At 38.9% G+C, this 27,894-nt stretch overlaps 1 protein-coding gene across 4 annotated transcripts in view; it reads left to right on the top strand.

Annotated features, from left to right (window-relative positions):
* Positions 1–27,617, top strand: part of NR5A2 (nuclear receptor subfamily 5 group A member 2) — a 139,237-nt gene extending 111,620 nt beyond the window's left edge. For all 4 annotated transcript variants that reach the window (XM_024238087.3, XM_024238082.3, XM_024238090.3 and 1 more), the window contains one exon: positions 24,150–27,617. In XM_024238087.3, coding sequence (XP_024093855.2) covers positions 24,150–24,397 — 248 coding nt within the window. In that variant the 3' untranslated portion in view covers positions 24,398–27,617. The remainder of the gene's footprint in view (positions 1–24,149) is intronic.
* The last annotated feature ends 277 nt before the right edge of the window (positions 27,618–27,894 follow it).

Below are 27,894 nucleotides of genomic sequence, written 5' to 3'. Positions count from 1 at the left end.
GAACTCATCCTGCCTTGCTTTTATATCCCAACTGTACTTGGCAAAGACTAACCATACAGTAGGTATCCCTGCCTATAATGATTTAATCAATATTTCTACATATGGATCACTATTCGTCATTTAGGGTCTCACTAAATGTTGCTGCTTTGAAGACATTTGCTTGACTCCCCTATGGCATTTTGTAGTCACCTCCATGCAGTAATGATAATATCCAAGTCATTCGTACCAGAGTTTATATCACTTATGTAAAGTGTATAACTCCAAAGCTTTGCAATAGGTGTTCAAGCAGCATACAATGGATTGATGGATGGATGGATGGATGGATGGATGGATGGATGGATAAACATTAAGTACTTAGAAGCCAGGTGGAGCAATTTGAAGAAGCACTCTCTCCTATACTTCTTGTTTTGTTATGTCAATTCATGAAATCCCCAGAATGACACATAAAAGGAAACCAAAATCAAATTAAAACTTACGAACCTAAACCATCTTGTGTCATCCTTGGTAGACATTTAGTGGAGGAAATATGAAATTGTACCATTCATTCAAGGAGTTAATAGGTAAACCAGTTTATCCATCACTAACTTGTTTTCATAGCATCAACCTGGTGTAAAGACAAAAATAATCTTGAACTCTAGTAACTATCATCTATATTTAATGCCTTTATGCTACAACAGTAAGACTCTGGATGATTATCAGTACCACTTAGAATTAGAGCTTCTTGTTAAATAATTCATGCATTTGATGGGGAAGAGCTTCAAACAATGCTCAAAGCTCCAGTAATTAATGGGCTAATTATGAGATGCTTGTAAAATGGCTTAAACACTAAAAGTTCAGTGTAGGTGTAATTGTTTTAGAGTTAACCCTGTGTATTTAAATGTCAAAAAAATATTCAGTGAAGATGAGTAGCGGGTTGGGAGAGAGAGGAGAGATCCTAAGGTATCACACCAGTTTAGAAGTCTTCACTATTGATTTAAGATTTCTAAAAAGTCTCTGGAAAGGCAGAATGCAGGCCTTCCTAATGCCCCAGGCGTTTTCCAACCATGTCTCTAATCACATAAGAGGAACATCACCCATGAGTCGTAGGACTCTGGGTACTCTTAGAAGTCAGAAACCGCTGCAGTGCAAGTCCTTTCAGCCCAGTCGCCTCTTCACTAGCAACGCCCAGGATCCACAAGAGTCCTCTGTTTCATTCCAGGACCCATGGGAGTTAAGAATTAAAGGTAGTTGACTTTTTTGGTTGGTTCATTTGTTTGTTTTTCCTCCCTGTTGTTTGCTGGTCTCAGAAATGGCCTGCTCTCTGAGCTTTCTTGGAGTGTAAGGCATTTCAATTCTAGAAAGGTGGAGCGGGGAGGAAAATGGTCTCTAAACCATCTAGCTGAAATGTCTTCCACTCATCTCACTGGAAGGGGAAAAAAAGCCTTCTTTAGAAGATGAAACATTGTCTTGTGTCCTTTAGCATCGTTCTGGGCAGTCAGTCTGTTAGGACATATTGGGCGATTATGGGACTGTCTTTTTAGAGAAAGCCATGGGTTTCAAGTTAGCAGGAACCATCTATCAATTCTTAAGATTATGCCATGATTTACTGTCAGAGCATCGTGTATTCTCTGATTTTCTGCCTCCCATGAAACATTGTGCTTTCCTTTTCTATTGATGTATCAACTATAATAGTTACAAGCAGCTACAGAAAAATCAATAGTGAGCTTTCATTACTGTGTACATCAAGTAAAGAGCCCCCTGCTGCAAGAGCACACCTTGTTAGAAGCTCACCATGGAAGGTGCACAACACTCAACTGTTTTTTTCCCAGACTGCATTAGAAAAATCAACTATAGAAAAATTATAAAATAGTAGCATATTCTATATGGAAGCACAGAGACCCTATAAAATCTCTCAAAGGACATGGACAGGAGGCATTATCGTGTTTCAGAATGAGCACAGCATTTCCAAAGTGAATATAAAGGTATTTAATGCGATTCGCACGTGGTTTTTGTTTGGTTTTCTTTTGCATTTGTCTTCTTAAGGTCGTCAGGACAGTGGGAGGAGATACTGAATTAGTATTTACTAGATTGACTCCGTACGCAGAAAGTCACCACTGGCTGAAGCGCATGCTACAATAGTCATGCGCTCAACACCCAGCCAAGCAATGAGGACCCTAAGAACTGTGTGAATACAGAGGAATATTACCAGGGTCTTAATCAGATCCAGGAGTCCCAGACATACATATGCAAAATTTTATTCTCTTTCCAAGCACATGTTGGAAAAAGAAAAAGACTTAGGATTTTAAAGCAACAAATACCCTTATTTGCCTTTGGGAGCACATTAGCTACCAATTAGTGCATGTAAATTGAGACTGCTGAAAAAGAGAATGTATGCACTGATAGTCTGGGGGGGACTCTCAAGGCCTCAGAAGTTCTCTAGCATTTCAGCATCAATTTGGGCAATATAAAGAGGAGATTTCCAAAGCAAATCCTAACAAGTCCTGAATCTGAACCATGTACAAATCATAAATCCCATGGAATTCCCAATCTTAACATGTGCAATGAATGTATTCAGATCTATATATTTAAGTAATTAGTTCATTACTTTCTGATAGTTATGATCTACATAAAGGTTTTCCATATGTTACTGTTATGATCCAAGTCCAAACTCCAGTTATTTTTTATCTTTAGAGATAATATATTTAGCAAGAAGGCAAAAACTTGTGCCTGATAATTTTTATGTTCATAGAAGAATGTTAAGAAACTACAAAAATATGTTTTGAAATATTACAGTAACAAACAGGAAACAAACTAAAACCTTGAGTACCAGGTTAACTTCCCCAAAATACCATTTTAAAATACAGATGAATTTGAACAAGTGGTTTGATTTTTGGGCATCTGTTTTGTTTTAGGGGGAAGGGAGGGATATTTAAACGACAAAATTTTCAAATATCCCATTTTTTTCATAGTTTTCCCAACTTTTGTGGATTTTTTTTTTCTATTTCGTGTTTCTATGCACCCAAAAATTATGTGAGAATTTTGCATTTGCCTTTGACATTCTAACAACAGAATGAACTGCCATTCAGCTATGGTCACTACATTGAGAGTTTAATGCTCCAAAAGATATGCTCTGCAAGGACTGTGAAAAGATTAATTAGTCTTTGCTGGTTTCATCAGAGGATGCTGAGAAACTGGCAACAGGCTCTCTCCTGCACCACAGCCCAAGAGGAAGATCCTCTTTTCCCCAGCAAACTAGGTAGCAATGACATCCGCAAGGTTAGCCTTTATTTGCCAGTGTCCCTGACAATTAAAACAGTGAAAATAATTCATGCATTGCCAATCTTAATTACATTCTTGCTTTCATTTATTCCTTTTGCTACTTTCCTGGCTGGTGTTTTGCATGTTACTCATATGCAGTAGTACTTATCTAAAGCCTACTTTAGAGTAATTGTCCTTAGAAGAAATGGAAGTCTAAGTAGAGTGGAATAGTATTTGGATGATTACAGATTCTCTGTGAATTCAGCTAACACTTTCCTCAAGGTAGCACTCATGCTCCTGTTAAAAGTACATTCTTTCCACATGCTTTTTTTCACATAGTTAAAAAGAAATCCTTCCATGACATACTGAACCCTAATACCACATAAGCCACATAGGAGAATGTTCGCTCTGAGAATGTCGCAGCATCCCTGCACTGCTGTGATGAGCAGGCAACAGAGGGTACGAGCTCTGGCAGAAAACCCAGAACAGGATATTATGCACAGTAGGGGCTTTCCAACCCAGCTGTTCCAAGCCCTATAGGGTCAAAATAATGGGGAAATCCAGAATGACAGTAATTATGCCATCAACCTTACGGCTCCCTGCCAGAGAGGTTGCTGGTTAGACATCTATACATCTAGTAGCTGTTTAATACATTTTTTAAAACAGGTATAGTGAAAGAATGCATTTTAAGCAGGAATTGAAGATGTGCTAAGAATGAGACAATAATGTATGAGCAAGTACTTACTTTGTTTCTTACTTTAAATAAGAAAAAATGAAAGGAAGGAGGAAAGGTATGGAGGGGGAGATAGAGGGATGGAGGGAAAAGAAAAGAGAAGTAGATAGAAAATCAAACACAGATGAAAGCAAAGACAATTATGATTATAATTATTTCATTCCCTAATCATGTAAGATTTGAATTTTCTAATTAAGAAAAAAGAACAAAATCAGTTCATATGTCAAAAAGAGGATTCTAAAATTGCACTGACATAAATGTTATTCTGTGATCCAGTTGCATTCTTAAATTGGTGTGTTATTTATGCAAATTATGGTAAGAAAAATAATTTTGGATATTTTTGTTTTACAAATATATTTTTCACTTTCACCACATTATTTCCAGAAGTATCTTTCCTTCCACAGGGGTTCCCTGTCTGCTCTTGCTTCCTCCAGCTCCTCAATATATGTACCTTTCAGGGTTGCTTCAGCAGTCCTGAAGTTGTGTCTGTGTGTAAGCATGATTAAGAGTACTTGTGTGGGAGTGTGCTATTGCCAGCCTCACAGATGGTGTTATTTCCTGTGCTAGACTTCCTACTCACTGATAGCTGGGCTCACACTTGAGATCCTCTCTTAACTGCCTCTAGTCCAGAACAGGCAAAGTCTTGCAGCGTGGGAGGGAACCTGTGGCTGTGCATTGGGTTCAATTGATAACAATAATCACCAGCCCTGATGAGTCACCAGAGAGAAATGGGGTGATACTCAAGTACCAGAGAGATGGTGGTGGTCTCTGGTGGCCCCACCACTGTCCACCACTTGCAAGTAGATAAACTGGTCATTAAAGGAGCTGTGGAGAGCCAGACGCAGTGGCACATGCCTGCAGTCCCAGCTACTGCAGAGGCTGAGGCGGGAGGAACACCCAAGGCCAGGAGTTTGAATCTGACCTGGGCAACATAGTGAGACCCCTATCTTTAAAAATAAATAAATAAGTAAATTTTTAAAAAGAAAGGCATTATGAGAGTTTCAGCAAAACATTTAGGAAGGGTCTTCTGAGAGATGATGATGGACAAGTCAGTAAGCTGCTTGTTCACACACTAACGTCCAGTTCATGTTGACTGCTATCTACCCACATGTCTCCTCTTCTGGCACCTGCCTTAGTGGCTGGAAGCTCTCTCAGAAGCTTAAAAAGATGCTTTTATTTTACCTACCCATCAAGGTTTCTACACATTCCAGCCTCCAAGGAGGGGTGGTTCCCCTTTGTGAACTGAGATTTAGGAATATCTATGATTACAACTCCGGGACTAAGATTCAATAAAGCTTCAGGAGGGTTGAAGTGCAGCTTGTGAGGGCAAAACTTTAGAATCCAGTGGACTTCTTAAGGTCATCTGGACAGTGAGAGTAAGTACTAGGCTCTTATCCCACTTCCACCACCAACCAGTGCAGAAGTGGGATTAAGATTGATAATACTGAGATAGCATTAAATGTTTTGATACAGGCATGCGATCCACAATAATCACATCAGATAAACAGTTGTTCTGTGCACACAATCTAACATTTATGCATTTTTTCTTTAAAAAACTTTTCTGCATCCAAATGGCACATTCATTAAGTTTAAAATGAAGCATAAAAGATAGAGTTGTCACTTAATAATTATACAGTAGACTTGGAGAAAGACAGGCATTTCAAGAATTGGTTTTTAGAGATGTGTCTAATGCCTTAAAGAAGTGTTTGCTTTAAAATCTTGAAAAAGCCTCATGTAGAAATGAGATGTTGTAAAGTCATCATTGGCTTTGGCCACTGCCAGATTGACTACCAGTTTGCTATTTGTGATGTATTTCACTATTTTGGAACTTACAAAGCTATTCCTGATTTCCTTCTGTTAATGGAGGATTAAGGACAATGCTGAATCCACAGAAAATATAAAAATTTAGACAGTCTCACTCTGTCACCCAGGCTGGAGTGCAGTGGTGCGATCTTGACTCACTGCAACCTCCGCCTTTTGGGTTCAAGCGATTCTCCTGCCTCAGCCTCCTAAGTAGCTGGGATTGCAGGTGCCAGCCATCATGCCCGGCTAATTTTTGTATTTTTAGTAGAGATGGGGTTCCGCCATGTTGGCCAGGCTGGTCTCGAACTCCTGACCTCAAGTGATCCACCCGCTTAGTCTCCCCAAGTGCTGGGATTACAGAGGCGAGCCACCGCACCCAGCCCAAAAATTAAATTTTCAACAGTTATTTAAATCCACTACTTCCCAAGATGAAAGCTTTATTACCAACTGAAACTTAGAGAACTATGAGTGGTCCTGGGCTGCCTCTGAACTTACTGTGGGTATATTTACTGAGCCACCATGGGGCTCATGGGAAGAGTCTGGGGTTTTGTTTTACATCCTTAACACTTCAGTTTTGAAAATCCCCATTAGACAGTAATAGTTCTATAGGGTAAACTCTATGGAGGGCTTCTGTAGGGGGCATAGGAGTGACACCCAGAGTTGTGGGAACGTCAGCAAACCTGCATCCTCACTCAGGGGAGAGGTCAGAGCAACTCAGAATATTATGACTACTGAAACAACTTTTTGACTTCACGATGGTGCAAAGCAATCCACATCCAGTAGAAACCATACTTCAAGTACCCATACAACCATTCTGGTTTTTTTGAGACGGAATCTCGCTCTGTCACCCAGGCTGGAGTGCAGTGGCGCGATCTCTGCTCGCTGCAACCTCTGCCTCCCAGGTTCAAGCAATTCTCCTGCCTCAGCCTCCCAAGTAGCTGGGATTACAGGCACCCCCCACCATGCCCGGCTAATTTTTGTATTTTTAGTAGAGAGGGGGTTTCACCATCTTGGCCAGGCTGGTCTTGAACTCCTGACCTCATGATCCACCCGCTTCGGCCTCCCAAAGTGCTGGGATTACAGGCATGAGCCACCACACCTGGCCCATTCTGTTTTTTAGTTTCAGTACAGTATTCAATAAATTACGTGAGATACTCAACACTTTATTATAAAAAAGTTTTGGTTAGATGATTTTGTCCAACTGTGGGCTAATGTAAGTGTTCTGAGCACATTTAAGGCAGGCTAGGCTAAGCTATGATGTTTAGAAGGTTAGGTGTAGTAAATGAATTTGTGATAATATTTTCAACTTACGATGGGCTTATTGGGACATAACCCCATCGTAAGTCGGAGCATCTATATTGTCGACATCTTAACAGAGCCGCTCTCTGTATATGCTGACTGATACATTAGGCTTGGGATAAATCATATCTGACCTTTCCTTATAATAGCACTGGGTGGACTTCAAAGGTGGAAGAGATATTTCTTGTTCAATTAAGTGATCATTGCAGAAAGATGAAACAGATGATACTTTATAAGCCAGGCACTATCCTACCTTGTGATAATTCCTATTAAAACACATTTAAAAGATGAGGAAACTGAGACTTAGAGCAATTTACTAATTTCAATGTCTTATGGCCAGTGCAGTGTTCACGGATTTAAAATCACTTCCTTTTTTATTCTTTGGAGCTATGGAAATGCAAGTATCAATAATTCTGCTAAATAATCAGGAGTTGACTATAATTAAGCTGCAAAAACCAAACAATTTTCCACACTTGAATTAATGATTTCTGGGTGTGAAAGGGAATGGTGACCACACATTCTTAGTTTCCTTCCATGCAAGCCTTAGAATTGAGCATAGCACTTACAAAACCAATATGATCAGATAATAAGATATCTTACTATCACTACTATCACTCTTAGCAAAATCTATCATTACACTGAAAAAAAAATAGGATAGCTTCTTTTGCTAAATGTTTCAAGCTCCAAAAGTTCTTAGAATAATCTTTCTTGTTATTTTCTCTGCCACATGGTTACACAAATACAAAACAAATTGGAAATATGGATTTTCTGTCTTTCATATACAAACACATATCCCTGAGCAATTGAATGAATTATTAATTTGTTTTGTCCAAAAATGGATAAGTATTTGGCTTTAATGATGTTGTTAGGCAACTAGTTTCCCTTCCCTTATAGTTCTCAACTCCAAAGACCCTCTCTTTTCATTTTTCAAGCAAATAATTCAGAATCAGTGTCGATCCACTGCATGATTTTTCCCCCTTCATTTCAACCTCTGATCTTACTGAGCAGAATTTTAATAGCTAAGGGAAATGATGTAATAATAAGTAACAAGTATACCTAGCTCTTAAAGAGTAGCTTTAATTTAACTCTACAAACTAATAAAATATTGGGTATTTAGAATGAATGTAGATAGTAACAGTTCTCATATGGGCATAAAATTGCAAGAATTTTACTGATTGTGATGTATTACTTTTAGCACAAATAGAAATAGAATGTACCAAGTATAATAAACTTCACTAATTCAGGACATTTCAACTTGGCAACAAAAAGCTGAATTTATATGTACTTAAAGAAATGCAATTTTAGTAACCTCAGTCTAATGCTTTATCTAAAGTTACATGGTTAACACAGTGGGACACAATAAAAAAGGAGTTGGGAGCATCAGATATAATATTAAAACACCTAGTTTTTTTCCAATCCAATTAATCTATTTTGTGTGTCTGTCTCAGAAAGGATAGTACCCTACCTGCCAAAGGTGTTGGCGGAAGTGAGATAAAGTAGATGCAAGGGGTTTAATAAAAACTCAAAGAATGACATAAATATAAAGTATTATTCTCAGAAATTACAATTCACAATTAGCCTGCATTTTATAAAACACCTCTAAAATGTCTTCAACATTTAAAAATTGATGTTAAAGTTGGTGATACATTAATAATACTCTTCATTCCTTGAATTTCTGATTCTGTTGCTGACTTTAGATAGAATTTATTTTTCATCAGTTATATACTCAAAGGCTAAAACAGAAAGGCATTCTTTTTTGAGACAGAGTCTCACTATGTCACCCAGGCTGGAGTGCAGTGGTGTGATCTTAGCTCGCTGCAACCTCCACAGAAAGGCATTCTTTAAACTTCTTATCCAAAATAAACCTAAATACAATTTCTGAAGTAGCATAGAGTTCAAGTTGCTGAGTCTTACTTAGTGAACCATCAACCAACACTGTAGAACATCATGGTGCTGCCATATGGTATATTTCTTGCTGTTAGGAAAGCAAAATTCCCTATCCTATTCTGCATTCTGGTATTGACCTGACCTTAATATGTTTGATTCTTTTTCCTTAATAGGGACAGGGTCTCTGTCACCCAGGCTAGAATGGCCCAATCACAGTTCATTGCAGCCTCAAATTCCTGGGCTTAAGCAATCCCCCCGCCTCAGACTCCTGAGAAGCTGCATGCCACCACAGCCAGCTAATTTTTTTTTACTTTTTAAATTTTTTGTCAAAATGGGATCTCACTATATCAGACTGGTCTCCAACTCCTGGCCTCAAGTGATCCTCCTGCCTCAGCTTCCCAAAGTGCTAGGATTATGGGTGTGAGCCACTCACTGTGTCTGGCCATGTATTTGATTCTTTTAAAATCATGAATACTTATTCTTTCAAACAACAAATATATTATAGTCATATCTTGGTTTCCAATTTCTGTCTAAATTAACAAGATGAGAATTGAGGCCCAGGGAAGCAGAGGTTCTCCAGATGTTTCCCTTCATTCACATCTAATCCTACCCCTCCACAGGAGGTATGAAGCCAACTCATTGCAAAGATGTCACCCAGGGCCACATCACCCAGGGATACTGGGGTTGGGTGAGAGCACAACGGGACAGTAGAGACCTCACCTGTGTCTTTCTGGCACCAGACAGTCCTATCATAACTTTGCCTTGGTGCTTGAGTACTAAGTTCAAGCAAACGTTTTATGAAGTTTCCTGCCCAGTCAACTGCTGGCATAGAGATCTGAGTAATACACGTTATACCAAATAAACTGGTTATTTTGTAGAGATTGTTGAATGCTTTCATTCAACATTTTCATTTTGAAAAGATTTTTTAAATTATTTGTTATTATTAGTATTATTTTTGAGACAGAGTCTCGTTCTGTCCTCTAGGCTGGAGTGCAGTGGTGCGATCTCGGCTCACTGCAACCTCCACCTCCCAGGTTTAAGTGATTCTCATGCCCTAGCCTTCCAAGTAGCTGGAATTACAGGTGCGAGTCACCAGCACCTGGCTAATTTTTGTATTTTTAGTAGAGACAGGGTTTCACCATGTTGCCCAAGCTGGTCTCGAACTCCTGACCTCAGGTAATCCTCCCGCCTCAGCCTCCCAAAGTGCTGGGATTAGAGGCGTGAGCCACCATGCCCGGTCTGAGAAGATTTTTTTGAGAGTGTTCTGCTGCTCTTCAGTTTCATGTAAGCTTATTTTCTGCATGAGCTGGTATCCCTTGCTACCCTCTAAGACCTAGGGGATAGAAAACAACGGGCTCTAGCCTGCCTTCTACAGGGAACAAAGCCTAGAAACAGGAAGCTACTGCTGGCAATCCCAACTGCACTGTGTCCATGGAGTATCATGAATAGTTTACACGAAGAGGATTTCTTTAAAATGCTGAATTATGAAGGAGTATTGATTGTGTGAGTAGAAATATCTAGAAGACCACATCTTTTGTCTTCTAGACTAATGCTCTGACATGGAGAAGTGTTTCCAGTCAACGGTTTATTCTGAAGATAGCAGCTTGTCCACTAAATGCACACTTACATTCTCAGATTTACCTTTTTAAAGATTCTCTTTGAAATAATCTCTCCAAAAGTCAGTAAGAAACATGTCGAGCACTACCAAAGCTGAGAAAGTGGAGCTGAATCGGGCTCTTAGCCTCACTCACACAAAATAATATTTTAATTGGCTAAGCTAATATTTGATCCAAGTTCATAAAAGTTTGAAATCAAATAATTAAATGCAAATACAGTCTTCATCCCAAAGACGATAAGAATGCCTTTAAGCTAATATTTTTAACAAGAACTGTTCCACAGCGCTCTCTTGTAAATTTTATCATACCTGAGGCAGTTTTCCTCATTCGATTAGCTGGAAAGCTGAATTTATCCCGAGGCAAACCAGACATCTAGTATGGGCTAAATTCAACAACTGGAGCTTAAATTTGGCTTAATATATCCCCACTTGGATCTGCCTGTTTAATTCTCTTTCATATGATAACGTTGGTTTATTCATAGTCTTGACTTGCCACCTGAACAAACTGAACCTCATATCTTATTCTAAGAGAATAAAACTTTGCAAAAACCACCAAAGTTTCTGAATGGAAATCAAATACAAAGTGATGCTCAAAAACTGTTTCAGGACGTGAGTACAAAAAAAAAAAAACCAGTGAAGAGGTTTTCTCTGAGGGAGGGCTGCTCTTTACGAATGTGGATGTTTCCTATGCTTTGGGAGCAGATGGTCTTTAGCAGGATAAGGACTAAGACCTTCAAGACCAGCCAAGGCAGCTGCAATTGTGTCTCAAGCTTGAAATTCTGCATGCTACCTATTTTATCAAACACTGTATGTATTTGGCCTTATTGTTAAATCTATTTTAAATACAACTTTATTTGAGGTTTAGGGGCAAACTAGGAAATTGCCTCATCCTGTATCCCTTTAAACTCTGTTTCCTGGCTCAGAATATCCCATCGATTTCCAGCCAGAGGCCTTATTTTTCTTTGATTTTCCTTATATTTTAATGTAGTTTTCACTATCATCTGATAAGCAGAAGTTGACACAATGTACGATCTGTTTCACAAACTCCTTTAGTATAGCATTCTGTCCTCATTTTTATCCCTAAGAATTCTAGAAAGCAAATGGCAAATGTGTATACAGAGGGAAAATGGAAGTGCTCTATGCCCGTGATGTGGTCCCTAACACAGCACACAGCCCCAAAATACAGGTTTCCTGAAAATACTCAGATTACCACTTCACAACATCAAATATATCAAATGTTTTTCCTTCTACCCATTGAGCTCAATTACTTCAATTTTGAATCAAATTACACTTTTTCTAGAGATACATTATAGGAAAAGAGCTTTGTTATATTTGAAATTGGTTAGGAATTTAACAAGGTGAGGAACTTTAAAATTGCTTAAGAGTCTAATAGCTGGGGGGTAGTGACGCATAAAAAGTTCTCAATATATTTTTATTGAATTAATTTACATATGCTTTGTATTCATGGGCACTGAATACAAATTAACCAATTCAATAATAAATGCATTGGTTGTCTTTTATGTGTGTGGTGCTATACCTGTGTGGTGTGGGAAATAAGAAACGTAAGTCAGAATCTCTGTCTTCTGAGAGAACGCAATCTAGCAGGAGAGGCAAGGCATAAACCAGTAACCGGAGAATCCAGAAAAGCTTGCCTTGGAAGATGCGATTGCAAATATGTGGAAGATGTTCCACAGAGAAGCAAGTGAGAAGACTGGCATGTGAAACAAGTGAGAAAAAGGATTCTCTTATTCAACAAATGTGAACTGAGCTCCTCCTTTGTCCAGACATTATGCTAGGCCGGGGAAAGGTTATAATTAACAAGATAGACATACCCCTGTCCTCATAATTGACAGTGAAATTACCATGTAATACCCAATGCCCTGCATCATGGGCAAGTAGAGTGTGCTGTAGACTCACAGCAGAGAGGACTTCAGGGAGGCTTCCTGTACGTAATGATATCTGCACTGAGGCCCAGGAGATTGGTCAAAATTATCCAAATAAAGGTTAGGGGAAGAAAGTTCCAGGTACTGGCCCAGGCACCTTCAAGAAACTGAAAGAAGTTGGTGGGTGGGGTGAAATAAAATGGCATAGAGAAGCAGGCCAGATAAATGTCTTTAATCTTTAACCCAGGGTAGTGGGGGGCCATTGAATGATTTTAAGCAGAAGGTACTAGAGTACATAATTGGATTCACAATTAAAGTTATCACTCATGCTGTTGTGAGGAAAATGCATTTGGAGGCGGGGACAATATTGGAGGAATCAGTTATAAGGAACAGAGGCGAGTTACGGTTGCAGCAATGGAGAATAAAGGACAGATGCAAAATGCAGTTAGAAAGCAGAGGCAGCAATTTGGTGATGGCTGGATTGGAAAAGAAGAGGAGAGGGAGGAGTCATGAATGAATCTGGGCCTCAGGCTTGAAATCCCAGGTAGATATTGCGTAACGGGATGGATTCTTAGTCCAATCATTGGTATAAGAAAAGCAGGAGAAGGAGCAGGTTTAGAAAACCAGACAGATTGAGCTACATTTTAGACACTGTGAGTTTGAGATGCCCCCTAGCTATCAGATAGAGATATCTAGTAAATAGTGAACAGTCATATGTATAGAACCAAATAAAGTTATATTCTGCAGTCTTCCACATGGGTCACTGAGTGAGCTGGTGAAAGCATTGAACACACTGAAATAAAATGTTCAACACATGGAAAAGTCCAAAGGATTTGAGAAAAACAAGCAGGCTTGGCACTACAAGCCAAAGCACCCAGCCAAAAAGTCCTCTTTGAATCCATTTCCGGAAGTACAATCTATAATGGAGTTTGTGCTTTTCACTTGCTGTTATAAAACAATTCTACACAAAATAAAAATAAAGTCGGCCATGAATTTGATATGGAAGAATAGCAGCATGTCAAAGGCAAAAAAAAAAAAGAAAAGAAAAAAAGAAAAATGTTGGTTTAGGGCAAGAATTTAAACAAAAAAGTTTATTCTCATATTTCCTGAGGATCTCCTCTGTGCTGAGCACTGGCCAGGCACTAGGAATACAGCTGCACATAAGACCAAGCCTCTGCCTACACGGCTTTCATTCTAGCATTCTAGTGGGGGTGACAGGCAATTTTTGTTTGGTTTTTTTTTTTTTTTTTTTTTTTTTTTTGAGACAAGATCTCACTCTGTTTCCCAGGCTGGAGTGCAGTGGCACTATCTTGCTTCACTGCAGCCCCAGCTTCCTGGGGTCAAGTGATTCTCCACCTCAGCCTCCCAAGTAGCTGAGACTATAGGCGCAGACCACCACACTCACTAATTTTTGTATTTTTGTAGAGACAAGGTTTCGCCATGTTGGCCAGGCTGGTCTTGAACTCCTGGGCTCAAGAGATCCTCCAGCCTTGGCCTGCCAAAGTGCTGGGATTACAAGCATGAGCCACTGCACCCAGCTTGGCAGTTTTTAAAATTAGACAAATGTATGCATAATGTAAGGTCAGTCATGAACAAGCAATAATAAGAATACATCATTTAGGGGTATAAGAAAACAGGTGATACTGTTTGGATCTTTGTCCCTGCCCAAATCTCGTGTCGAACTGGAATCCCCGATGCTGGAGGTGGGGCCTGATAGGATGTCTTTGGATCATGGGGTCATGACCCAAAACACCAGGTCCCTCAGGGCCTGGTGTTGTCTTGATGATAGTGAGTTCTTGCCAGATCTGGTAATTTAGAAACGTGTATCACCTCCCTACACACACTCTCTCTCTCTGGCTCCTGCTTTCACCATGTGATGTGCCTGCCCTGCCCTCACCCGCCACCATGATTTTAATCTTCTTGAGACCTCCCCAGAAGCTGAGCAGATGCCAACACCATGCTTCCTGTAAAGCTGCAGGTTCATGAGCCAATTAAACCTCTTTTCTTTATAAATTACCCAGTCTTAGGTATTTCTTTATAGCAGTGCAAGAACAGCCTAGCGGAAATACAGAATTCTGGATTATGATCACCTCTGGGGCATCAGGAATTCGTTCTTGGGAGGAACACACAGATAGCCTGAAGGTCTCTGACCATGTTCTGGTCTTCCTGATGAGTAGTGGATTCATAGGTATTCACTATACTATGTTTAAAAACTGACATATACATTACATTTAAAACATTAATTATAGTAAAATATGCACAATGTAAAATTTACCATCTTAATCACTTTTCCATAGATTTTAATAGACTTTTTTTTTTTTTTCTTTTGAGACAGAGTCTTGCTCTGTTGCCCAGGCTTGAGTGCAGTGGCACGATCTCAGCTCACTGCAACCTCCGCCTCGTGGGTTCAAGTGATTCTCCTGTCTCAGCCTCCTGAGTAGCTGGGATTACAGGTGCCAGCCACCACACCCGGCTAATTTTTGTATTTTAGAAGAGATGGAGTTTCCACATGTTGGCCAGGCTGGTCTTAAACTCCTGACCTCAAATGATCCACCCGCCTTGGCCTCTCAAAGTGTTAGGATTACAGGCATGAGCCACCGCACTTGGCCAACTTTATTTTTTAGAGCAGTTTTTTTTTTTTTTTTTTTAGACGGAATCTCACTCTTGTCACCCAGGCTGGAGCGCAATGGCACAATCTCGGCTCACTGCAACCTCCGCCTCCCAGATTCAAGTGATTCTCCTGCCACAGCCTCCCGAGTAGCTGGGATTACAGGTGTGCACCACCACAGCCAGCTAATTTTTATATTTTTAGTAGAGGCAGGGTTTCACCATGTTGGCCAGGCTGGTCTCAAACTCCTGACCTCAGGTGATCCTCCCGCCTTGGCCTCCCAAAGTGCTGGGAATACAGGTGTGAGCCACCATGCCCAGCCCTGGAGTAGTTTTAAGTTCACCACAAAATTGAGCAGAAGGTACAGAGACTCCCCACATAACCCCTGCCCCCCTACTGTCAGCATTCCCCTACCAGCACAAGCCTCCCCTACTGTCAGCATTCCACACTGGAATGAAACCTTTACAATGAATGCTGCTACATTGACACATCCTTATCACTCAAAGTCCACTGTTCACATTAGGTAGGTAGGGCTCGCTGTTGGTGTTGTACATTCTATGGATTTGGACACACGTAATGACATGTATCCACCATTACAGTATCATACAGAGTAGTGTCACTGCCCTGGAAGTCCTCTGTGCTCAGCCCAGTCGTCCCTCCTTCCACCAACTACTGGCAACCACCCATCTTTTTATTGTCTCCATAGTTTTGTCTTTTCCAGAATGTCACACGGTTGGAATCATACAATATAGAGCCTTTTCAAAGTGGCTTCTTTCATTTAGTAATACACATTTACGTTTCCTCCATGTCTTTTCATGGGCCAACAGCTCATTTCTTTTTAGTGTTGTATAATATCTCATGGTCTGGATACACCACAGTCAACCATTCACATACTAAAGGACATTTTGGTTACTTTCAAGTTTGGGCAATTATGAATAAAGCTGCTATAAACATCCCTATGCATGTTTTTGTGCGGACATACATTTTCTTCGTAACCATTTAAACGTATACAGTTCAGTAGTGTTAAGTTCATTTGCATTGTTATACAACCAATATCCAGAATTCTTATCTGACAAACTGAAACTCTATACCCATCAAACAACAGCCTCTGTTCCTCATTCCTGCCAACCACCATTCTATTTTCTGCGCCTATGAATTTGACACAAGACAAATTCATTTGACACAGGTGCCTCTAGGTACCTCTTATAAGTGGACTCATAAGTGTTTTCTTTTTGTGACTGGCTTATTTCACTTAGCATAATGTCTTCCGTGTGACAGAGACCAGAGTAGACCACCATTCCCTTTTAACATTGGTATTGTGCCACAAAACCAAGTGGTTTTCAAACATTTTTGATCTGTGGGAACTTTTTTTTGTAAACCATGTATACAAAAAAAGGCAAAAGTGGAGAAATCCTTATTTCTTAGCCTTGGCACCTGTACAATACAATTGGAAGGGGTTGGGGTGGGGCTTGTCCAGAGAAGTCCCCACAAAGGTGCCCCATGACACTAGACTGTGCTCAGTCTCCATCGTGAGACTATTATTTATAATAGTGATTTGTGGCATTTAAGATGTTAAATTTCCTTCAAAATCTCAAACATTAAGTTGTGTTACATGCCAATTTAAATGTCAAATGTATATTACTTCATTCAAATTATTTGAAAACCATTCATTCGCATATCATGAGACCCTTTAGAAACGGAACTACTTGACTAACCAGCACTTCCCATTCTCCAACTCCAGCAAGTGACAGAAACATGCAGGCATTGACACAATAGGGGAAAAAAACTCCAGGACTTTAAAATAATGAGCCCTGCAGGGTTCAGATTCCTGCTCCGCCAGAGGGAAGTCTTGTGGTAGAGCATACAAGGACTTCAGAGTGAGACAGGCCTGGTCATAAATTCAAGATCTTACTAGCATTAAAATCCTAGATGAGTTTCGCAACCCCTTTAAGCCTCTGTTTTTTCATCGGGAAAATGATATTAATAATAACTTCCCCATAAGATTCTTAAGAGGATTCAATGAGAAAACCTATGTTAAAGACACTTGTCACATTAATTGGTGTTTGGTAAATATTATTTCCTCCCTCATTCTTACTAACTTTGAGATCTTGGGAAAGCCATTTAATCTCTCGGATTCTTAATTTCATAATACCTATAACACCTTCTAGGATAGAATCCTTTACAATTTAGCTTATCCTGAATCCCACTCCTAGGCCAGTTGTTTTCTACACACTCTCACTAACTCCTGGGATTTCACCCATCACCCATCAGCTATACACTGATAAGTCCCAAATCTATACCTCCAGCCCAAGCCTTTCTCTTGAGGTCTAGACCTTTATGTCTGGCCATTTCCTGGACATCTTCACCCAATATTCCATGTGCCCCTTAAATTCAACATGGCCATACCTAGACTTCTTAAATATTGCTTCTCAAATCTGCTGCTCCTCTTGCCTTGGTGATGGCCACCACCTTCTTCCCTTAACAGACTCCTGGAAGCCATCCAGGACCCTCACTCTTTCTCTCTGTCTCTCCTACTTTTTATTAACCCAAGGCCAACAAACCCTGTCGCATCAACCATCTTGATGCCTTTCAAGTCCCTCGCCACCTCCTTGGCCGCCATATTTCTCATCTGTGTCCCTGCAGCAGGCTCCTGACTGGTCTCCCTCCATGAGCCTGCTCTCCCCTCACCCTCCTGCACACACTAGTCCCTTCTACACACTTCTGGCAGAAAGTTTTTTTTAAATCAGAAAGCTGACCATTTCCCTCTTTCCTAAAACCATTCAGTGTTTCTGCCTTGCTTTCAGAACAAAATCCAGACCATCTGACATGCAGCACTCTTCACAGTCTTAAACCTTATGGCCCGTCTTCATCTTGCCCACCTACTCCTTCTCCACAAAGGCTGAGCTGTTTAACAGTTTACCAAAGACCTCTTTGTTCTTTCCTTCTCTAGGGTTTGTATATAGGCCACTGTCTGCTAGGATGTGTGTTCTCTTCCATGCATTGCTCAGCTCATTCTAACTCATCTTTCAAAACTCCTCAGGTGTCACCTCCCCCAGGGACCCCTCTTTTCTCTTGAACCCTGTGTTAGCTGCCCATCCTGTAAGGGCACTGCTTATCTGTATCACATTAATTGAGCAACTGTACAGAGACTGTGCCTTTTATTTCCTTATCTCCAACACCCAGACCAGAGCTGTTAAAACTGAATGAATGAATGAATGAATGTGTATACATTGTGTATACACGAAGGTATGAAATAATAAATGAAGCATGTTAAGAATGTTTTGTAAACTACAAAGCACCAATCAGTTGTAAGGGCCTGTTATTTCTGTATACATACATAGTATATACACTTTATATCTACTTTTTTTTTTTTTTTAAGAGACAGGGTCTCACTCTGTTGCCCAGGCTGGAGTGCAGTGGCACAATTACAGCCTACAGCAACCTTGAACTCCTGGGCTCAAATGATGCTCCTACTTCAGCCTCTCAAGTAGCTGAGACTACAGGCACACACCACCACGTCCAACCAACTTTTTATTTTTATTTTTGGGGTGAAGACAAGGGTCTTGCTGTGGTGCCTAGGCTGGTCTCAAACTCCTGGGCTGAAGCAATCCTCCATTTTTGTAGACAGCTCCTGCCAAGGGCTGCATTTTCTTATTATTAATTTGCCTATGAAAGCACAAAATTATACATTCTAGTTGGTAAAAATAACTCTTGGGTTAGTGTGTGTGTACACACCTATATTATCCTAAGGGACTTATGGAAATGAATTTAAAATCTTGAGTTTCGGATTTTGCTGGAAACTGGAGATAGAATCTAAGTTTAGGTGTCAGCACCAAAATTATCCTGCCCTCCCCTCCCCGGTCCCTAAACAGCCCTGATTTCTTTTTAAAAGTGAACTTTGTTCGTATGAAAAGAACGAACATGTTCTGCAACTTCCAGAAGTTCTTACAAAATTAGTTATGCAGATTATCCATATTTAGCCCTTTAAAAAATAATTTTGAACATTAGCTCCTTACAGAAAATCTATTTTCTTTCTCCTTTTCTAGAGGAAAGGGCCTTCTGAGGGCAAATTGTGTGACAGTTTATAGATTGTCATCTCTCTAAAGACCTCCAAGAAAAGAAGTATTTTCTATGTGCAAAACGGTACCTCTTTTTTCCACCTTTATGTCCTTTAAAAGATTAGATAAGCCAGCTCGCACCTGTAATTAATCCCAGCTGCTCCCAGTTACTGGGACTGGGAGTAGCTGAGGCTGGAGGACCACTCAAGCCCAGGAGTTCAAGGCTACAGTGAGCTATGATGTCACCACTGCATTCCTGCCTGGGTGACAGAACAAGACTCTGTCCCTATTTATTTAAAAAAAAATCAGACAATAATATTAGTAATTTAAAAAAAAATTTAACTCTTTAAAAAGACAAAAAAGACTAAGGAATTTTTTCCCACTTTTGAAAAATTAACAAAGATAATTACCTTATCAGCAAAAGTCAACACACTCCATTTGAGCCTCACAGCCCCCAGCCCCCTGGCTCAGCAGAGGACCCATTTCTGAAAAAGTGTGTTGAATGACAAGATTTATAGGCTGCACCATTATGGCAGCTACCAGGGAGGCAGAGATGAGTATCTTACTCTTCAGAGAGAGCCTGAATGTTGTGTGTGACTGAAAAGTCAGCACTATAATATATTCAAGAAGACCTAAGGGTTTACTTTCCAATAAGGATGGAAAAAATCTGAGCACCCCACTGTGAGCTTATCGTAATGCTGCTTCATATAAAACGTTGGTAATTAGTCCCTGAGTGAATAAAGTAGAATAGATGATAAGAGATTGATACTAAGAGGAGAAGCACAAAATGCTCTTGCCAGTCATCAAAATTTAAAGGCTATAGAGAAAGGATTGGGGATGCCTCTGTCTGTTTACATACTACTTCCAACTCAGAATTTCTAATGATAGGGTTTATTAACTGGTGTTTTTAAATTGTATGAAAATGAAGCTTATATAAATTTCAAAGGAACACACAGAGTGCCTTTGCAATCCGGCCTAAAATGCCACAGAAGAACTGGTGGAAATTTTTATCTCATATCCATCTCTTTTCCTCCAGCTGGGGGTCTTTTGCTAAAATCCAGATGTGGGACAGTGCTATTTAATATGAGAACCAAACAGCAAATTTCAAAAACATATATTTCTGGGAACTCCAGAACATATAATCATTTGTCTAGATTTTGTTTTTTTCATATAATTTTATATCAATTCACTTGTATATTTCTGTTGTTAGAGACTCCTGCTATAGATGAGTTCAGACTCCCAAGTTGCCAACTACCATTCATTACTTAATATGGAATAGGGCTTGATTTTTATTGGAGGGACATTCCAGAGAAAATGGAAATCAGGACGATTTCAGTGTTTACATTTGGACCATAGCTTTGCATTAAACATGCGTCCCCTTTCCATCCCCACGTCCTGAGAATTTAAATTTCTATTTAAATGGGATTCATGTTTTAATTTTCATGAAAAGGCATGCATTTTCATCAAAACTAATTCCATGAGTACTGAGGAAACACACTTAAGTTTCTAAACTCTTCCCAAAAAGTAAATACAAGTGAACCACATAAACGAGTGAAAATTCCAGGTCTTCTGGGAGGTGGTATCATTTGTATTTTGGCACTTAATCTTTTCCATTGTTTTTAGGTCTTGTGAACTGTCTGTGAACTACCTCCATCATAGCAGAAAATCCAGGGTCTACCTGTCTGTCAGGTCCAGTCCGCAGCATCCCAGGGACTGATTCCAATCCGAATGAGAACATAGGCACATTTCCCTTAACGCAAAATTGACCAGTGAAAATCCTCATTTGCAAAACATGTAAATTAGAACTTGATTATTCAGATCACAAAAGGATTCATCAGAGGACTTTTTGAATAGAAAACACGATTACATGTAAAGTACAGTATTTTATTTCAGGGAGAGTTCCATTACATATATGCCAAATTTTTGAAAATCAGTTTCTAGTTAGAAAAAGAAAGGAAATTGGCTTGTGAAATAATTTAACAGGTCAAATTTACAATTGTATCAATCTTGGACAAATGCACCAAGAATGTGAAGCAAGGAGTTACTGGTGTATTCCCTGGGGATGGCTGAACTAAAGCATATCCCTTATCCCCAGGAGCTCATAGTCTGCATAGGGAAATGGACAGTTAAATAGACAGAAGCCAGCACCAAGGCAGACAGCAGAGCAATGATCCTGGAATGGCATGGTCAGTAAATGAGAGGAATTCACTCAGAACTTCTTCAGGATCATTGCCATGTGTATAGATGTAGAAACAAAATAGACATTCAGCAAGTAAGAATCTTTGGGACAATTAGCAGCATGTGTTTTATTACTTCATGATAACATTTATCAAAATAGCTTAATGGGATAATTAATTCAGGTGTGTGAATTCAATTCTGATCAGCTTTAGCAAAAAATAGTATATTTAGCCAAAATATGAGACACCTATTTATTTTCCTGCCAGAAGGAAAATTGCAAATATTTCCAAACTTTTGGGGGAAAAGGGTGTCAGTTTGGACCAGTATTCATAGAAATTAACCATCGAGGCTGGATGCAGTAGCTCACGCCTGTAATCCCAGCACTTTGGGAGGCCAAGGTGGGTGGATCACTGGAAGTCAGGAATTCGAGACCACCCCAGTCAACATGGTGAAACCCCGCCTCTACTAAAAATATAAAAATTAGCTGGGCGTGGTGACACAAGTCTGTAATCCCAGCTACTCAAGAGGCTGAGGCAGGAGGATTGCTTGAACTCAGGAGGTGGAGGCTGCAGTGAGCCGAGATCACACCACTGCACTACAGTCTGGCAACAGAGCAAGACTCTGTCTCAAAAAAAAAAAAAAAAAAAGAAAGGAATTAACCATCAAATGCTGAGCTGAAGACTCTAAATTATCATTCTATAATAGTAAGTGGATAAACCTAAACTTATGATCTGGCCTTTGTTTTATGTTTGTTGGTAGTTTTCTTTTTGTTTTTCCTTAACAGAGCAGCATAGTTTATCACAGAATGTTAAAACTGGTTCTCAAAAAAATACAATTATCAAAAAAGGAAAGTTTCAAACAACTTTCTAAAAAGGGTATTCTTCATTTTTCTTACATTTTACATTAATTCTATGCAAATTTCTACATCCTCTCTATTAATCTCTATGACTGTTACTAGCTTTGCTTGCTGGTGAGAGTATTTTTCACTGTAGCATAAAATAATACTGCATTTCAAATTTTTAATAGTCACGTTTTAATCACTATAATGCAAAACAAATGTAGATTTTTCTGTCATGTACCAAGGTAGGACATATTGAAGGTATTTCTGATTGTTTACATTTTGTAATTTTGAACCAAGTATGACTCTGGATACATAGTCATACTTACAAATATTTTTAAGTAACTTAAAATCATTTTAAAAATATATTAAATAAGACAGGTGGAAAATGCTTTACTAACTGTAAAGTGCCGCATGTGTAAAATGTCCAGAGCACACCAATGTGGTTGCCAATTTAAATGCCACCAGAAGACTCAGAGCTCCTTATTGTATAGTATTTGTTTGTACAACTCATTAATGAATAATCAAATATGTTTGAGTCTCCCATCTGGCTTTGAAAGAGATGTGGTACCAACTCACTACATAACTATTTCAGTACTAATTCCTCACTGTTTTTAATTTGGGTCAGAGACTTAGGGATGGAAAGGGGAAGCATGTTTAATGCAAAGCTATGGCCCAAATGTAAACACTGAAATCGTCCTGAACACACTTCAACAGAGAATGTATGACAGCCCAGTGTAAAGCCATTTAGAAATAACAAGATGGACATGTTCACATATGTAGGTTAAGTTCAACAGTATATGATGCCAAAAACAGTATATAGTGGGTATGAATTACTTTAACCGAGTTTAGTATCTTTATCCTTTTAGTCATGGTACTGTGTGGTTTTCTTCGGAATCTCTTTCTTATTTATTTTTGTCCAATTAGAAAATAAAGCAGGGCAGGGTGGCTGCATCTGTTTACTTTCTGAGCATGGGTGTATGTAAACACACACACGTATCTGTCTGTTTTTTCCAGAGGCTTCTATGTACACATCATTTAAAAGTCATACTGTTAACATAAATCAACCCCAGAAGAGAAATTCCAGCATACCATTTTCCCTTGCCTATTGTCTGTGTGTGTGTTTGTATGTCAGTCTGTCTTTTTTTATTCTGGCTTTCTCTCTTATTCAGTATTTATAAGGACCTTTAGGGCAGATGTCTAAAAACAACTGCATAGTCATCAGGAGTTAGGCGGAATGAAATGCCTTTGCTCATCTTCTCTACATGAGTGACCAGAAGAAAAAAAGAAACACAAAGTATCAGACATAGAAACCACATGCAGGTGAAAGGGCACCAACCATCCTGGCTTGTGTTCTGCCCAAAGGACAAGGCTCTCATTTGATAAAGATCATTAGTCACCAAGATATATATTTTAGAGAGTTCCCAGTAGCGAATATTCTGTTGGCAGTCACTGGAGTGTACCAGATGGTTCATTAGCATAGGCTAGACAAGTCAAAGACTTTCAGAATCATTTAGAAAATGTCAAACAGAAACAAGAATCCTGTCACTTTTTATTAGAATTAACTACATCATACCCTGGACACACATTTCACCTTGGGTCAGAAAAATTAATACAGAATTATATGAATTGTGTAATATACTGGGTTAAGATAGGTCTTTCTCCAGGGACTCATTTGCTGGCAATATATTAAGATCCCTCTACTTTAGGAATCCTCAAACCTTTCCTTTTGTAAGATATGAAAAGAGTTGACCTTGCTCAAAATCCACTGGTGTCTAATTGATTTGAGGTATATGCAGAATTTCAACAAGACATTCTTCTAAAGCTCTTTTGTGATTCTTTTCCCAGGAAGCTTGGTGAGTGGGGTTTACTGAATATTCAGCAGCATGTAAAGTATGTTTATGTCAAAAGGCAAATACATCCATTAATTGAACACATTGCTTTAGTAAACAGGAATTAAAATGCTATTGAAATGTTGCTTTTTTTTTTTTTTTTTTTTTTTTAATGCAGATGTCAAAAACCTTGAAAACTTCCAGCTGGTAGAAGGTGTCCAGGAACAAGTCAATGCCGCCCTGCTGGATTACACAATGTGTAACTACCCGCAGCAGACAGAGAAATTTGGACAGCTACTTCTTCGACTACCTGAAATCCGGGCCATCAGTATGCAGGCTGAAGAATACCTCTACTACAAGCACCTGAACGGGGATGTGCCCTATAATAACCTTCTCATTGAAATGTTGCATGCCAAAAGAGCATAAGTTACAACCCCTAGGAGCTCTGCTTTCAAAACAAAAAGAGATTGGGGGAGTGGGGAGGGGGAAGAAGAACAGGAAGAAAAAAAGGACTCTAAACTGCTCCAAGCAACACTAATTAAAAACTTGCTTTAAAGATATTGAATTTAAAAAGGCATAATAATCAAATACTTAATAGCAAATAAATGATGTATCAGGGTATTTGTATTGCAAACTGTGAATCAAAGGCTTCACATCCCCAGAGGATTCCATATAAAAGACATTGTAATGGAGTGGATTGAACTCACAGATGGATACCAACCCCGTCAGAAGAAAAACGGACAGAACAGTTCTTGTATATTTAAACTGATCTCCGCTATGAAGAAATTTAGGAACTAATTTTATTAATTAGGCTTATACAGCGGGGGATTTGAGCTTACAGGATTCCTCCACGGTAAAGCTGAACTGAAACAATTCTCAAGAATGCATCAGCTATACCTACAATAGCCCCTCCCTCTTCCTTTGAAGGCTCCAGCACCTCTGCCCTGTGGTCACCGAATCTGTAGTAAGGACCTGTGTTCAGCCACACCCAGTAGTAGCTCCACCAAATCATGAACAGCCTAATTTTGAGTGTCTGTGTCTTAGACCTGCAAACAGCTAATAGGAAATTCTATTAATATGTTAGCTTGCCATTTTAAATATGTTCTGAGGTTTGTTTTGTCACGTGTTCATGATGTTAAGAAAATGCAGGCAGTATCCCTCTTCTATCTTATATAAGTGTTAATTAATATTAAGGGAAATGACTACAAACTTTCAAAGCAAATGCTCCATAGCTAAAGCAACTTAGACCTTATTTCTGCTACTGTTGCTGAAATGTGGCTTTGGCATTGCTGGATTTCATAAAAAATTTCTGGCAGGAAGTCTTGTTAGTATACATCAGTCTTTTTCATCATCCAAGTTTGTAGTTCATTTAAAAATAAAACATTAAACATATTTTGCTAGGATGTCAAATAGTCACAGTTCTAAGTAGTTGGAAACAAAATTGACGCATGTTAATCTATGCAAAGAGAGAGGAAAGGATGAGGTGATGTATTGACTCAAGGTTCGTTCTTGCTGCAATTGAACATCCTCAAAACTTGGGATGGAAATGGTGATTTTTACATGTGGCCTGGAAAGATATTAAAGTAATTCAAATCTTCCCCAAAGGGGAAACAAAGAGAGTGATACTGACCTTTCTAAGTCATAGACCAAAGTCTGCTGTAGAACAAATATGGAAGGACAAAGAATCGCAAATTCTTCAAATGACTATTATCAGTATTATTAACATGCGATGCCACAGGTATGAAAGTCTTGCCTTATTTCACAATTTTAAAAGGTAGCTGTGCAGATGTGGATCAACATTTGTTTAAAATAAAGTATTAATACTTTAAAGTCAAATAAGATATAGTGTTTACATTCTTTAGGTCCTGAGGGGCAGGGGGATCTGTGATATAACAAAATAGCAAAAGCAGTAATTTCCTTAATGTTATTTTTCTGATTGGTAATTGTTTTTAACAGTACTTAATTATTCTATGTCGTGAGACACTAAAATCACAAACGGGAATCTCATTTAGACTTTAATTTTTTTTGAGATTATTGGCGGCACAATCACTTGTAGAAATTGTAAAAAATAAAAGTATCTCCTAGTCCCTTAATTTTTTCATAAATGTTTCTGGCTTTTGAGTAGTGTATTTATATTGTATATCATACTTTCAACTGTAGACAATTATGATGCTAATTTATTGTTCCTTGGTTTCACCTTTGTATAAGATATAGCCAAGACTGAAGAAACCAAATATATGTGTTTACTGTAGCATGTCTTCAAGTTAGTGGAACTTAGTTCAGGGACATAGAAGAGTCTTAATGAATTAAAATCATTCACTTGATTAAATGTCTGTAAATCTTCATCATTCCTACTGTAGTTTATTTAATATCTATTGTAAATTATGTGACTTGTAGCTTCCTCCGGTTTTCAAGTAAACTTAACAAGGTGGAGTCTTACCTGGTTTTCCTTTCCAAACATTGTAAATTGTATACCAAAGATATTAGTTATTACTTCTGTGTGTACAAAGAGGATTATTTTATTACATTTATTAATCACCTCTAATACTCATCCACATGAAGGGTACACATTAGGTAAGCTGGGCGTTGACTCATGCGCAGTCTCAGTCACCCGTGTTATCTTCATGACTCAAAGGACAATGCAAAATCGCCGATCAGAGCTCATACCCAAAGCATTACAGAGAACAGCAGCACCATTGCCCTCCCCAGCTGAAAAACAAGTTGGCTAGAAGATACATGGAGAGGAATGGTGTTGTCAACAGTTAATGAAACGGTTCTATCATGCATGTGTCATGTGGATGGAGACAATTATAAGATTTGACTATAACTATTTGGAGGGTCTTTAACATTGCCAAAAAAACAAATATGTTGATTTTTATTTTATTTTATTTTTTATTTTAAGAGGCGGGATCGTGATCTCACATGTTGCCCAGGCTGGCCTCGAACTCCTGGGCTCAAGCATTCCTCCTGCCTCAGCCTCCCCGGTAGCTGGGACTAGGGGTGCTTGCCAGCACACCTGGCTACGTTGACTCTTAATATCTATGTTCTCTTATTTTAAAGATACAGTACTCCCCACTGAAAATTAAACCTAAAAAATGTCACATATTATTGGTATGTTGTTAACCTGATAGATTAAATCATGAGAATGATTAGAAAGATGGGCAACACAGCGGGTTACATCCACACTGCTGATCACACCAACGACAGGAGCTGATAAGCAAGACAGCATCACAGCCAGCATCTGTTCACCCAAGGTTGACAAGTGAAGTTTCTCTAATGTTGATTGTTAACCGATTTGTAACCTGGCATTTACTTAGCAACTGCCTTATCAATTACAGGATTTACCGGTAAAAGCAGACTCAAATATAAAGGTTTTTGGCTTAACTTGGTTTATTATAGTTACTCTATGTTTGTAAACAGACAATCTCTAATGTCTGATTATTTGTATCACAGATCTGCAGCTGCCTTGGACTTGAATCCATGCAATGTTTAGAGTGTGAAGTCAGTTACTTGTTGATGTTTTCTTACTGTATCAATGAAATACATATTGTCATGTCAGTTCTTGCCAGGAACTTCTCAACAAAATGGAATTTTTTTTTCAGTATTTCAATAAATATTGATATGCCCAGCCTGATAATTTTTAAAAGTTTTTATGTTGTCCTCATTCTATTGGATACTAAAGCTTCTAAGTAAGAGACTTGACTAGGAGTGAAATCAAAAGAATCCCACAGGAATAGATACTTTTCCCTCTAGATAACTTCTAGAGTGGTTGACTGTCTTTCCATGGATACCTGAAGCATTAAATTCAATCTGTGCATCATCTCTACACGTGAAACGAAGTATTTTATATCATTTACTGTTATAATCAATAAGCAGAAAAATCTTAATAGCATCTCACTTTTTTGTAGAGCTTATGTTGTCCT

Source organism: Pongo abelii, chromosome 1 (assembly GCF_028885655.2).
Source record: "Pongo abelii isolate AG06213 chromosome 1, NHGRI_mPonAbe1-v2.0_pri, whole genome shotgun sequence".
Lineage (NCBI taxonomy): Eukaryota > Metazoa > Chordata > Mammalia > Primates > Hominidae > Pongo > Pongo abelii.
The sequence above is the reverse complement of the archived record's forward strand: the minus strand, read 5'-3'. Positions and strand labels throughout refer to the sequence as shown.